This window comes from Orbicella franksi, chromosome 4 (genome assembly GCF_964199315.1).
Source record: "Orbicella franksi chromosome 4, jaOrbFran1.1, whole genome shotgun sequence".
NCBI classification, from domain to species: Eukaryota; Metazoa; Cnidaria; class Anthozoa; order Scleractinia; family Merulinidae; genus Orbicella; species Orbicella franksi.
The window spans coordinates 10,973,061-10,988,501 of record NC_138148.1 but is presented as its reverse complement, the minus strand read 5'-3'; the positions used below and the strand labels follow the sequence as shown (position 1 = coordinate 10,988,501).

At 38.6% G+C, this 15,441-nt stretch overlaps 2 protein-coding genes across 3 annotated transcripts in view; both read left to right on the top strand.

The window, feature by feature from the left end:
* LOC145484618 (uncharacterized) overlaps positions 1 to 15,441 on the top strand; it is a 407,604-nt gene that overhangs the window by 91,116 nt on the left and 301,047 nt on the right. The gene's annotated exons all lie outside the window — the stretch shown is intronic.
* On the top strand, positions 1,641 to 15,428 carry LOC145484628 (mitochondrial dicarboxylate carrier-like). Of its 2 annotated transcripts, none has more exons than XM_081463229.1 (13): positions 1,641 to 1,936; positions 2,788 to 2,907; positions 4,270 to 4,336; positions 5,336 to 5,380; positions 5,945 to 5,993; positions 6,208 to 6,252; positions 6,912 to 6,955; positions 7,836 to 7,906; positions 9,306 to 9,349; positions 10,152 to 10,200; positions 10,926 to 11,006; positions 13,355 to 13,411; positions 13,775 to 15,425. In XM_081463229.1, exons 1-13 carry the CDS (start codon positions 1,799 to 1,801, stop codon positions 13,874 to 13,876), a joined length of 912 nt encoding a protein of 303 aa, XP_081319355.1. In that variant the 5' UTR covers positions 1,641 to 1,798; the 3' UTR covers positions 13,877 to 15,425. The 2 variants fall into 2 exon arrangements, with proteins under 2 accessions (XP_081319355.1, XP_081319356.1); XM_081463230.1 differs by lacking the exon at positions 1,641 to 1,936 and adding an exon at positions 1,948 to 2,298 and having other exon boundaries at positions 13,775 to 15,428.

Genomic DNA, 15,441 nt, shown 5'->3' with positions numbered 1-15,441 from the left:
AACTTGCACAGTTTTTCATTTTGGATTCTGTCCTTGGATTGGAACCAAGCTTTTAGTCAGGATTTGAAAAGTGTGCGTCCAAAATGTGCTATATATAGGGCCTGCTCCAATGAACAATTTACAAGGCAAAATGAGAAAATTAAAACTGAATTTTCTGTCAATTAAAACGTGAGCGTCCTTGAGAGGTCTGCATACCCGTCTGGCTTAAAATCTGATTGGAAGTGGAGCTACAGTGGCTTCCAAAACATACCGGGCTTAACAATGACAATTTTAAAATTATTTTACCGTTTTTAATCACGGAATACATCATATGAAATGTGTCATAGTATTTCAAAAGAAAGAAAAAATAATCAAAATTATGAGCATAAAAGCCTCAATATTTTCGAGAGCACACGATCTTTTTATTTTTTTTTAATTCCCAAAAGGTACAACGAGCACTCCTCTCCACCCCCCCCCCCCGCCCCCCACTGCCACAGTCATATGGAAAGCTACTAGAGCCTAGAGGCCACAAAAGGATCCAAGGATTAGGTTACAGGTGACGCATATTACCCATTGTCAACTCATGGTAAACTCGGAGGTAAATTCTTGTCTGGGTAATTGCTTTTAGGTACAGAGTAAAATTAAATTATCAGCTGAAACGTGTACCAGCTCTTCCTGTTTTCAAAAATTGAATAATTCTTTTCTGGTTTGAAATAAAAAGGTGTATTGCCTGTGGCAGTATAAGAAACTGAATCAATTGTGGAATTTTGCGTGAAAGCTCCAAAAAAAAAATAATAATAATTATGAAGCTGATCGACAAAACCTGTTTAGCATTTACTTTCATTAACTACAGGCCTAGTTTTATGTTTTCTGTATACTTGATAAATTTCTGACGATGTTATTTGGTTTCAGTGTCCTTTCACTGAAAATGTCAATGCAAGCGGCTCTCTGAAGTCATTTGTAGCTGCAATCCCTCGACTTAATTTGACCATAGACAATGTCAATGCAAGCTGCTCTAGTCTCTAATAATCATTTTGACAGTCGAGTAGCTATAGGAGAGATTTGACTCTAAAGGGACAGCGGAAAACATCTGTTAACACAAACACTAAGAGCATTTATCCGACAGCAATTAAACAAAAAAAGTTTCTTTTGACCTGCAGGGGAGTATATTTCTCTACACCTTTTGTAATGCGCTGGTCGCTTTCTTAGTGTTTTACAACAAAACACTACACGGCTGGGTTTCTTATCTGTTTTGCAATAGAGCACCAATACTTTAATTTTCTTCAATAGTTCCGCTTCGGTGTGTTGTGTCAGGGTCTTTTCAAGCGCTTGATTGTTGTTTCCGAGTACAAACTGCTGGCGGTGGTCATAAAAAAAAAACTGTTTCTGTTGTTTTAGCCTGTGTCACAGTCGCCTCTCCCCGGAAAAAAAAAATCGGAGAGTCTCTCTCCGATTTTTTTTTTTTTGTGTGTGTGGACACAAGCTGCTGTGGTTTCAACGTTTGAATTTTTTTCCTTGTTTTGCTTTTCACATATTTATCAAGAGAATTTCTTTTAATTTCATTATTTAAATAAGTTCTTAATTACTAATTTATCACTTCATTTATATTTTTTCTTTATATTTTTTGAATTTACTCTTTTTCGGTCATTGCGAGGATTCCTAACATTCCGGGTATTCCGGGTACTCCGGTTCCGGTTCCAAATTCCAGAATTTCTTGTTTTCCAATGCCCATGTGCTCGTATCACGTGAGAAGAGATTACGTTATATAAAATTAATGAAGTGTTACATATAGTAGGTTCGCCGGCACGAACGGACGGAAATGTCAGCTAAAGTAAAAGAGGGAGCGAAGCCAGGATCTAGAGCTGTTAAAGTAACAGCTAAGAAACACAGATGGTATCTCGGTGGCATCGCTTCGGCTATGGCGGCTGCCTGTACCCACCCGTTGGATCTGCTAAAGGTAGGCGCGTTGTCTTGAGTAAGCTGGTTGAAAGCTACAGCCTTTCCCCCAGTTTAATGTCTAACGCACAAGATAGGCTTAATTAACTGTGTTTTTAGGTTGTAAATAAGCCATAAATTTTGTCGCTTTATGGCTTATGTAAGAAATGATCGAACAAGACGGCATGATTTCCGCCTAGCTTTATACTTCGTGTAAGCGTAATTATGCGTGAGGGTAACTCTCTCCCGGGGGGGAATCCTACATAAAAAAAAGGACAGGGGTGCTCATCGTACCGTTTAGGAGCTAAAAAAACAGTTTTGGTACCTCTTAGGATGTTCAGCCTCAAACAGTCCACAGCAGGAGCTTTTGCAGCACCTTTTAGGGTATTGAGCTTAAAAATATGACAGGAAATAATATTTTGTGTTATAACTGATCCCCCTTAGGGGTGAAAAAATTTCAAGCTACACCCACGAGACAGGATCCTGGCACCTCTTAGGGGTTATTTTCAAAATTTCCGATGATCACCCCTGTCTTTTTTATATGAGAGTGCCCCCCCCCCCCCTCCCCATGGGAACTGTCTCTCTAATTGTTAGGCCAGACTCAGGTAAGGCTATATAAATCTGCGTCAAATGACCCAAGTTTGAGCCCTGCCCAGGGTCATATTTTAAATTGCATTCTTTGATGAGACATTTTACTCCTCACTTAGTGTTAGAAGGCAGCCCTGCAATGGACTAACATCCAATCCAGGGGTGGTAGCAATTTTCCTTGGCTAGCTGTTTCATGCTACAGAAACTGGAGGCAAGGCTTTGGAGGCTTCATGTTTAGTAGTAGCATGCGAGATGTTTCACTCATATTTAATCGGTCTCTTGTAGGTTCATCTGCAAACTCAGCAGCAGGTTACACAGAGGTTGTCATCCATGGCTGTTCATGTAGTGCGGACACAAGGTGTTCTGGCCCTCTACAATGGACTATCTGCTTCTCTCACGAGACAGGTAATGCACTTGTTGCTTAACAAAGGTGTGCCACATTATATTTAAGAGCTGTTTATGAAAAAAAAAAACATAACTAGTCAGCGAAAAAATACTGATCTCTAGAAGTTGGTGACGTGATCGTAAATTGAAAGGTGTATGGAATGGCATGCAAATTAAAATAATGTCAATCTTTGGGATCTGAATGTCTGCTCAGAATCCTGTAAATTGTAGTCAAGAGCTTTCTGCAATGAAGCAAGCAAATTAATTAGCAGTCTGTGTGGAGTCAATAATAACATGTCAAATATTTCAAGAAATTAAATAATTTTAAAGAAAATGGACAACTATGAAAATCATCTGTGAGGCCTTTTTTCCTACTTTCGCAAAGACAGAGAGAGAGATGATGATGATGACGATGACAATCATTTGAATTTAAGATCTGACAACATTATGACCAGGCCATGATTTTGCTAGTGGGACATTTCAGGATCAGCTAGCCAGGAGGGTGCAAAGGGTGTGTTTACACCCTCCCCCCACAGGCTTAGGATGTCTGCATTTTTGTACTGAAGGTTGAACATCAAGAGTGCACTCAGTTAAAGTGAAGAATGCTCAGATAGTGGATCTTTAACAGTTTAAAACTTTGACAGTTAACCAAACCAAAACAAGTTGGAAATGGCAGTAATGATTACATGTACACTTGACTATTCACTTGACTGTATTAGAAAATAAAACCAACTGTTCTTTAATTACCAGAGCCATTGAACTTCTATTCTCATTAATTTTTTTTTCATGAGCATGAAAATGTCCAAGTATGTCCATATTGAATTAATTAACATTATGTGCTGCACATGGCTTTGTGTAAGAGTTTAGACAAGTGAGCCGATGAGAACTGAAGGGAGCATATTCTTGTGGTTCTTGTCAGACATCTCTCCTGATGAGGTGTTGTTATATTCTTTTTACATGAGGACAAGTGCAGGTTTTCAATTGTTTTAGTTTGTGTTTTCATGGTATGGTAGGAGAGAACAAGAGAATTAAGCTGCAGCTAAGTCTTGCAAGCCTTTTCATGATAGATGGGTCCATATGGTTGCAACTACATGTATATCCTAAATAAAATTATGGCTCAGACAGGGAATAAGTGCATTTCGATAGTTTGGTCCACTTTGTCCTTGGATACAACCTCCTACACTCAAAATCCCGGCTTTGGGCCTACATTTGGTATCTAGAATAGCACTCTAATAACACATGTATAATATTCTCTATTGCCTCTAATGAAATGCTACAAATTAGACTAGGGCCTTTTTGCCAATTTTGAATTACCCCTAATAATGCCTGCATAGATTGCTCATTCAGGACATAATAAGGTTATGTTCTGGACACATTTTTCAGCTCACGTATTCCACAACACGTTACGGATTGTATGAAGTAGTGTCAGCTGAACTTCGAAAAGGAGATGGTAAGAAAATGTCCGCAATACGTTATTTTCAGGCACAGGAGCCACAGGTCTGCCAGTGACAACAACAGTTATAGTAACTGCAATAATTATATCATGATAACAATGATGATGATGTTGATGAGGATAACAAAATAATACAAGCATGCATGACTCGTATGTTGTAACTTGTACTAATTCACATACATAGTAGTAGGTAGTAGCTTCACCTTTCTATGTAGAATGCACAGATTTTGTTCATCATTGAACTGTGGTGTGATTTTCTCAGGCTGACTTGACACCTGTCTGAACCCCTCTTTTGAATTGGGGAAAGAGGTACATATGCAACTTGACTGGCATATGCAGAAGCCATGCATTACATTCACTTGCAAATTTTTGTGAATGTGTTCTGTTGTCGGATCATGTGTACTAAAGTCATCCACGGTCAAGTGCTGATCAATACCCTTGATTGACCCTTGATTGACCCTCAATTGACCCTCGATCAGCACTTGATCAACATCTCGATTGACACTTGATCGACATCTAAATTGATACTCAGCCGAGACTTGGATGGCACTCAATCAACGTCTCAATTGACAGTCAATTGACAGTCAGTTGATAGTTGGCCGAGTGTTGACCAACTCATATGCATCGATTGACACCGATGGCATGTCTACAAGAATTATTTGACTCTCAACCAACTGTTGACCGGGATGTTGATCATGTGTTGATCAAGTGTCAAGTGAGGTGGCGATGGAGCATCAATTAAGGGTCGATTGAGGGTCAATCAAGGATCAATCAAGGCTATCGATCCAGAGTATCGATCAACACTCGACCACGGATGCCTTTAGTACACATGATCCCTGTTGTCTGGTTGTAGACCTTCACACAGGTGGCATGCATTTCGTATTTGCACATGGTGAGGGTGGAGAAATGTAATTAACGAGTACATGTATGGTTTTAAAAATAATAGAACAAGATCTCCTAATTGAATTCTTCTTTTTATGTATGTTAAATTCTTAGCCCCACTACCATTTTATCAGAAAATTGCTGTCGGAGCTATGTCAGGTAAGGAGTTTCAAAGTGTTAATAATAATTATTTATTGATTTTATCTGTTAACAAAAAATACTTTAGGAAGTTAGTGTCTATGACATGAAAAAGTTTAGCTTTGCATTTCCTATCAACATGAAAGGTTTGCTTGTCCAGAAGTTGCCTTCAAATTATTGATTTGATACAATATTGTAAGGGTGCCTGAAAAAAGCCTTAAATGAACCTGTCTAGTGACATTGCATGAGTCAGGCACTTGTCTCTTGTTTTTATAGCATGAAATGGCTTAGGAGTATTTCTGCTATTCATTGGATGGGATTTCAGTTCATCACAGGGTTACCCTGGGCAGCATTTAATTTACTAGCTATATGTAGCACCTATGTTATAGTGTAACTGTTAGGTGGCTGGGTGAAGAGAGGCATGACGCAACCTTAGCTCAAGTTCAATCCTGGACCACTCAATGAGGAGTCTAATAATTATATCCATTAGCTACATGTAGCATGCCTCACATATCACAGCATATTTATATACATTTGTATTGCCTAACATTAAACCCTGAAATAAATATTTCTGTTCTTTGTTAGGTTTTGTGGGTGCATTCGTTGGAAATCCTGCAGATATGGTGAATGTGAGGTGAGAGCCACAGTTACATGATTTGTTTCTGATTTCATAGCCACAAATAAAAGGTAGAAGTCTATGTCCTGCCAATGATTGGTCCATGTAGCCGGGTCTTGTATATATAACTGTCGCTCAAACAAATGAGATTAACTAGATCCATTTGTCTGTAGTTTTCTGGTTATTGTGCAATACTACCCTAATCACATGTAGGTTTCCATTTCATTTTCAGGATGCAAAATGATGTTAAAATAATGGATGTTACCAAGAGAAGAAAGTGAGTAGTTTCTGTTAATAGTGCAACAGATAGATACAGCCTGATTGATTTTGTTATCCACTTTCAGCTGAAAGTGAGCAAAACTGCAGGAACGTGTTGAGTTCATTTAGTAATACACTGTAATGCTCTTCTGCCTTTGCTGGAAGGTTTATGGTTTTGTTCGGGTAATCTTGCTAATAAAAAAAGAAGGCAGGTACCTTAAGATGCAACTTACAACTGGAGAAACAAGCAAATTACAGATGCAAAGGTGACCAGGAAAACCTTGCCACTGGTCGACCCCATACAATGAGAGCAGTGGGTGCTTAGTCGTTAGAGAAGGAGGACCCGTGGGAAGGAAGAGCATTGTAGCACAACATAACTAAGAAAGACACAGCTCACCACCCTAGCAGAGGGTTTCAACAAGGCTTCAAGCAAGTGCCTAAGGTGCTTTGAGAAGGAGGACCCGTGGGAGGGACAAACATGGTAAAGATCCTCTGGGAAAAGGCTCCAAAGCACAATGCAGGCAGGCGGGCAGATGGACGGACGGACTGGCTGGCGCGGGGACGGACGGACGCATGCACGGACGCACGCACGCATGGACGCACGCACGGACTGACTGATTGATTGATTGATTGATTGAAGGTTTTAATTGACGCAATTATTATCTTGGGTCTTTTCAGTTACAAGCATGTGTTTGATGGTCTATACAGAACAGCAACAGAAGGTATGTTCATCATTAAACTAATTATATTTTACTTAATACAATGAATGATGTTGATTAAAAAAATAAGCTAAAATACCTATTTGTTCCATGCTGGCTGTTTTTCCATTGCGGACTTGCAGATTATTCTAATATCCTATTGACAGCTTATTACCAGTTAGAATAGTACTCTACTGTTTTACATGTTTCATACTGGGTTCATGCATCTACTAAAAGTTACCTCTGAATCATTTATTCAAAGTTCTTACAGTGTGAACCACTAGTTGAACGCAAGAGGAATTTGTGGAATGCGGTGTTGTTGGTTCGGATGGGAACACCAATCATGCAAGAGATTAGATGAATAAACCAGAAACCTTTGTGGCAAAACCATCCCTATGGCATTATGCCTGCGATCTACAGAAAAATTTAAATGCCAAAGTCAAATGAAAGTGAGGATTCGCTCAGTCAGGCCCAGTTTAGACGCCTAACTTTTAATGAGCCGACCTTAATTCGAATTTGGACAGACCCAAATTATCAAAAGTGCCCTTGTTCATTCAGACGTCGAACTGAATTCACCAAACTTTATTTAGTTTTAACCACATCACATCCAAACGTCAGTGATTTTCAGGCAAAGTGTAAACTGCTTGTAAAATACGTTATAATAATTTATGCATTAGGTTTGTCACATGAAAAGTTTGACGTGTAAATCAAAGCCGTTCCAAAGCCGAAATTCCCGGCTGAGCTAGGCGGGAAGAACGGCTGAACCGTTCCAAATTCAACTAGCCATTGTTAACTGATTCAGACGCCGAACTTTTCACGTCCTTAATTCAACGTATTAGGTTCGGCTCATGAAAAGTTCGAGGTCTGAACTGGGCCTCATAGTTATTTGGTTTGTGTCTCTCAGAGGGTATTGCTACGTGGATGAAGGGTGTCCCGATGACGTCATTTAGAGCTGTACTGATTACCGTGGCCCAGGTGTGTGTACGCTTATAATTTAGAAAGTACACCTCATGCAAAGTTCTATTTTCTCTTCGTCATCAACTTACTTTTTTCATGAGAGTTTTTTGATATATAGCTATAAGTACATTTCAGTATCAGAAGTCTTGTAGACTAAGAGAATTCACTCCCCAGATAGTTGTTTCAACTTGCAGTACAGTGTATAAACATTTGATGACTAGAATTATAACATGTTGTGCAAATATGTTTTGTACATTTTCACAGCGGCAGTAAACAAAGTGTCATAACCTGTTTGGCTCTCAAATATCATGAAACTAAAAAAGAGGGGAATCATTAAACCAGAAGGAGAAAATAATTTATCTACCATTAAAAACATAACAATTTATACATGATGGAAAACTGATAATCATTATGTTCGATTTTTAAATTTGGTTTACTTACGTGTATAAAAGCAATGCTATAACAGTGGAACCCCTATAAGACGGCCACCCCTATAGACCCTATTCATAAATGGCTGCCAATTTAAAATTCTTTTGTATTCATTTAAATTAGCCCAGCTAACCTCGTTTGGGAGTAAAAATTCGTTTGAATTATCAAGTCAAAAACAAGGTTAGTTTGTCTAATTGCAATACTTACAAAAGAATTTTTAATTGGCAGCCATTTATGAATAGGGTCTACTAGGCGGCCAGTAATCAAAGTCCCAATGAGGCCTTTTCTATTGTTTTCACCTCTAATGAACGGCCAACCTCCTTTAAGAGGCCACTATCCATTTCCCTGAGGGTGGCTGCTTAATAGGGGTGGAAGTGTACTACAGTAACTTTTTTTTGTTCTCTGCTGGGTATTGTACATGTATGCTCGTGTGAATAAGAGTTGTCAGCGTTACCGTCGTCATCGTCATTATCAGGAGATAAGCTAGAAAGGGATAACCTCTTTTATCTCCTTTACTATGGATTTGTGAATAAACAGTTATTATTATTATTATTATTATTATTATTATTATTATTATTATTATTATTATCATCAATATCATTGTTGCTTAAGTCATCAGCATCAGTATCATTACCGTCGATGAAAGCGGTATCTTGTCAAAGGAATCAAAGCTAATATATGTCAAAAAGTTTTTAAATTAAAGGTTAAAACTTAATTATAGACTCTACTCATAAATGGCTGCCAATAAAAAAATTCTTTTGTAAGTATTAAAATTAGCCCAACTAACCTCATCTTTGAGATGATAATTCAAAAGAATTTTAGCTCTCAAGCGAAGTTAGTGGGGCTAATTTAAATGCATACAAAATAATTTTAAATTGGCAGCATTTATGGATAGGGTCTACACCTTTTCCAGAAAAAGATGTTCACACGAATTAAAATTGCATGTACCAAGAAATATGTTAGTTTTAAAATCTGTTTCTTTTCTTAGGTAGCCTGTTATGACCAAACAAAACAATTGTTACTCACGACAGGGTAAGTGTCCCATGAGGGCTACTGTTAGGAGGCGTCTTCAATATGGATAGTATATCCTTGATAATGATAAACGTGATAAATATACTCTGCTTTGTAATAAACATCATTATTATTTGCCTTGTGTCTGTAGCAGATACAACGCGCACTCTGATTGGCTAATTCTAGGGCATTATTCTCCCGTAATGCCCATGGGCCGATTACGGGCCTGGAAAACCATTGACCTCTGATTAGTGATTTGAACCACGCTCCTTTATTTTGTTTTGACGTCGTTGCCTAACAATTGTTTTGCAACATTTCATTAATATCTCGATTTAGCTAAGCCTAAAAGGGGAGCTCCTGGGTCTGGTTGTTCAAAGCCCGATTAAGCTAAACCAGGATAAGCGAGAATTTTGATTTGAGTTTTGTAACTTGGCGGTGATGTTTTCTGTTTATATTGTTTGGTCTTCTGTTTTCAGTTTGATTAATCTCAAACTACACAAAACATTAGCAGTGAAAAACATTTTTGTACAAGGAAAATTTATACTTCGTTTAATTTTTAATCCTGGGTTTCCGAACAACCCCGCCCTAAACAATTTTCGGATTTTCCTGAAACTTTCCCGGAAAATTTCCGTATCATTTGCCCCCATATAAAAACAAAATCCGAAATTTTTGGTTAAACGGAAAGAGCCGGTTTTTTTTTTATCCTAACGAAGAGAAATTTGATCTTTTGGGAAAGCTATTATGGCCGCCTTAGCATCACGGGAAAATTCTCTATTTTAACAACTCTCATTATGGACTGGTATTTTTTTTTTATTGTTTGCAGATATTTCAGTGATAACATGTTAACACACTTTACTGCAAGTTTCATAGCGGTAAGAATATATTATTACATGTTATTAAACCAGAGTGAGGTCTGTATTGGAGAAATACCGGTCGACTTCTCATGTCTTTTCAAGTCTATGGACTGTGCTGCAGCCGTTCCGGTCCTGTTTTGACTGCTAGCTGAAGTTGTTTTGCTTTATACCTGAGTTCTCGACCACCCAAGTACACAGCTAACAAGACTGCCTTCTGTCAGTTTGGTAGTTTTATTATATCTGTCAGTTACTACAGTGTACGGGCGCTGTGATTGTTCAGGTTAGCGGGTCATATTCTACTGCACGGCCCGCTAGAGTTTAAAACTGTTCAGTTTTGCTGCCAAAATGCTTCGTGTGTTCTTAACTTTTATAGGAAGTAAAAGTTTAAAACTTTCTTTTACTTTAAATTGTGTATTTTAAACGTGCTAACGAGTTAACGATTTCAGATTGACTCGTTTTGCTTTTGACGTGCGTCAGAAATTTGAAGCCGCTCCGTGTGAACAGAATTCGTTCCCGGAACCGTCAGAAATACAGTAGAAATATAATAAATATCTTACTAACCTCGTTTTCTCGGTCCGTTCTGTAAGTTACGGATCGTCGTTTTTTTCCCCTCCAAGTACTTTGTGACCATTCCCCTCTATTAACTTAATGTAAACGAAGCAATTCGTTTCATATGTATAGTATACTCGATAGTGACAAGCAAAACTCGCGCCGTCTTAATTGAGCGCTCATTTATCATTTAGGGTACAATAGCTACTGGCATCACACAGCCTGTTGATGTAATGAAGACAAGACTCATGGAAGCAAAACCAGGACAGTACAAGGTACAGTGCGCATTGCTAAATGTACGGGGTAAAATATCCCGGGAGGGGACTCCTATGTGAAAAGACCGGGGATGTTGGTGGACATTTTGAATTACACCCCTAAAGGAGACCAAACCGAACGCGGCTTGAGCTTTATTTGCCCCTAAACTATACTACCTTATTACATGAAATATTCGCGACACGTTAATTTCGCGAATTTTGCGATTTAAAAACAGTCGCGAAATTTAAGTGACGCGAAAAATAAGTGTCGCGAACATAACATGACGCGAAAATTAAGTGACTCACATTATGTTACTGTTGATATATTACTTCTCAAACTCATTAATAATTAATCAAGTTTAAACAAAGGAAATCATGACCGTGACGGTGTTTGGATATCTGATCTTAATTAACATAGATTTTTACGATTTTAATTCTTCGTTTTTTCCTTAGTTTTAGTCTCGATTGAGAAGATATATCAAACACTCAAGACAGTGTTTGACCACATTTCCAAACACCTCGAAGTTCGTCAAAAATACTCCGCTGCGCGTCGTATTTTCAACTCTCTTCTCGGAGTTTGGAAATGTGGTCAAACACGGTCTTTCGTGTTTGATATATTACTTCCACCGTTGTCCTTTTGTTAATTTCGACGTTATTGTACCTTTGATAACGTCGGTTTAATAAATTCAAGGTCATGTTGAAGTAACATTGCCATGGAAATAAATACGTGTTACTCAAAAACGTGAAGTTAAAGTGATTCAAAATACAAAATTCTCGCAAAATCCCGGAATTCAAGTGTCGCGAAATATGCGCACCGCAAAATCGAGAAATAAACGTGTCGCGAAAATTTCATGTAATAAGGTATTTTAAAACGGACATGACAGCGTTTTTTGTCCTTTCTTCGAGAGCAATTAAAGATACCTTGACGGCTAAAAATGATGGCGTTTTGTCCTGAAAGTCCTAAGCGACATCAAAATCTGCGATTTACAGCGCTAAGCAAGACGACGACCATCCCCGACCTTTTTACATGGGAGCTCCCCTCCCGCCCCGTAAAATACTCACACTTAATGACTGGTACCGAGAGCAAATAAAGACCGTTGGTTTCCCGAAGAAGCAGTGATGAAGTGATTTGTTATAAAATAGCGTAACGAGGACATTAGCCGATCGACGTGTAGCGGCATTCGTCAGTCAATATTGGCGAGTAACAGTGCACTGTCACCCTCTGACGTGATAAATGTTGCAAAGCTACTTTTGGCGGGAAAAACAGGCAGGACACATTTTCATGATTAGATAATCCTGCGAGCTGGAAGTAGTTATAAACAACGAGAGAAAGCACTGTTTGAGGTGGGGATAGCTATATAAACAGATCTATTATTTTTAATCTATAATCCAAAGTGGGTATGTCAATTAACGTTATATTCGTCCATAATATAATTGTTAAGAGGCTGTCTCTGTAAGAACCGACCACTGATTTTACTTCGAAAATTCGATTTTTCTCATACGCTGGGATTTCAAAGCCCTTACCTAGTCAAGTACTAAAATGAGTTTTGTTTCATTAAAAATTCCAATTGAAGTTTTCTAGGATTGATTGAAGTTCGGTCCGCTCGACACAAGTTTCATGCCCGCCGAAACTGGAAAAATAGCACATATTGTCGGCGCTTATTGTCGACTTCAATCAATCCCAGAAAACTTCAATTGAAATTTTTAATGAAACAAAACTCATTTTAGTGATTGATTAGGTAAGGGCTTTGAAATCCCAGCTTATGGGAAAAATCGAATTTTCGAAGTAAAATCAGTGGTCGGTTCTTACAGAGACAGCCTCTTAATTATGTTATAAATCCTTGTCGAGACTGAAAAAGTGCGACTAATTGGCATGAAACTCGTTAGTAAGCTATCCACATCAAATTAGCCCTCCCTTGCGTGAGTTAAAACTTGCTTCTCTTTGTCCGTTCAACTCCTCCTCACAAGAGAAACACCTCAGTGATATTCAGCCCAAAAATACATGTTGTGGCATCACTGACGTCCGTTCGGTATACCTGACCGTTTCACTCACTCTCTCCCCACTCCTTTCCTGTCTTGACCAAAGCTATCCCGCCCCTGTCGGTGCCTTGAGTCGGGATCGTTTTCTGTCCGACTTATGTGATAATTCTAAATTGAATTTGAATCTTTCTTATTAAACGTCCTCTACACAAAGTTTCATGTGTCCAGGCAGGTTAGTGATTTGAAACAAATATCTCCTCACTTTGACGTCCCCAAACAGCAAAAAGATGTTACCTTACCCTTAATTTTTCACAGAGGGATAACCAATTGTGTACTGTGGGTTTCCGATTTGGCATTACCAACTTACATGCAGGTATGTTATTTTGCAGAGCATTATGCATTGCGTGCTTCACACAGCAAGGCTTGGACCAATGGGATTTTACAAGGTAACATTAAGAATGCTGTCGCATTAATAAGGCTTATTTACTGGGGTTCCTTGTGTAACTGTGGCACATGTTGCCAACATTCACGCTTGAATGGTCTTGAATGAGCTCTGTCTACCGGGGCAAAGAAAGTGAATCTTTCCGCCAGGAATGGCCCCGCGAAGGACTAAAATCTACTCGATAAAACTCACCAGCCATTGCGCTTGAGCTGTAAGCAAAATGGCGTCTTGAGCCGCAAAATGCGTTTTTCACCGATTGGGTATGTGGTAATAGGTTAAAGATACGTTTCAATTCTATTCGCATTTGATTACCACTGTACAGTATCCTTATAGGATCTCACAGCTTTACTTTGTTGTTTGTTGTTAGGGTTTTGTCCCAGCCTGGATCCGTTTGGAACCTTACACAATTTTGACATGGATGTTCCTCGAACAGCTTAGAGTGTTCTTTCCCTTGAAGCAGTCAGAGTGATGTAATCAGATTCACGGTTAATAATCTTAATACAGGGATCAGAATACGGTATTTTCTCGGTTGACATGTGGCATCTCACCCGATTAGTTTGTAGCTGTTTTGCTGGCAAATACAGTTATTTCTTAATTAGCATATACCCATTGGTGAATGTCTGTGGGTTCCTCACGCCAATCGGAAAATGTCTGCCATTGGTAACCAATCAAATTTGGGCGTCTTTTTAACTGTCATAAGGCTGAATCCGCTGCGGCCACTAGACCTGGAAACCCTTCCTCCTGGCAGCCACGGATTCTGAATAGCTGTGATTTTGTAGTGTCAGTTTATTTGAAAATCAGCGAGCAAACTCAGAAAACCTGCACGATATCCATAGTACATGTTGCAGACCATTTTTAAAGTTGGAAAATTGTAGCTGCTTAAACGTGTTAGAAATTTCAAATTGTGAAAAGAAAAACCAAAGCAATAATCAAAACAAAACAGACAAACCAAGTACATAAGTTTTGAGCGTTCCGTTACTGGTGTTTCTTTTTTTAATATTTCTTGCCTTACTAGCTGTACAAAGAAATCATCAGACCAGGACCATCTTTGTCTCCCCCCTCCCCCCACCCCTCCCTGCGACAGGAACAGGACAGGCAATTGAAATTGCATTACAGTTTTTAGGCATTGGTCATTGTTATCTTTACACATTTTTTAAAATAAGAAAGGCCTTTTTTGATGGGAAATCAAACGAAAGCGCCGGATTAACTATATTGTGGAGAGACTTTTCTTAAAACTTTTAAAGAGCTGGTTTTTGGAAATTTCCAATAATTTCAGCGGTCTATTTAGAAGAGAAGAAACAACTCTCTATTTGTGCGTCAATATATTTATATAAGGTCATAGAAAGAAACGAAATTATGCACATTGCTCATCTGTGAATTTACTAATAAAATAGACTTAAATATTATTGGATAGCATTATAAGAGTAAGATAAAATGAGAAATAACGCGTACTAATGCGTACTAACGGCGGAATATTACTGTTGAAAGAATATTTTCTTTTTTTCTTTCAATTATTTCAACACATCAATATGGTCATGCACTGTTATCTAGTGCTTTATTCTTATTAAAACATACGGAGAACACAAAAATCGATTCTACACATTGTGCATGTAATGCTTGAACCCTCTGGGGGTTGAACTGGAACTATAAAATGTAACGACTTAATCAACTGGCTTGCCAAATACATTGTACCTTTCTGGACGAGATACTTCAGCAATGCCCCTGTTCCAACAAAACAACAGGGCTATTGATTAACATAACCGGGTGAAAAAAATCAAAGTTGCGGAGCGGCAGTGTCTTGCTGAATCAGTTGTGCGATATACGTTCGTTTGTTCGTTCAGTTCAGTCGTTCGTTGGTACGTTCGTTGGTTCATGCGTGCGTTCGATCTATCGATCGTTCATTCGTTTGGTCCTTTATTCCTTTATAAATGGGTAGAAGAACTCGATCTGGAATATCTGCCCTTTAAAAAATAAAAATATCTACACGTGCGCGCCAGCAAGTCCTTAATACGCCGGCGGCTTAATTTGCTCCAA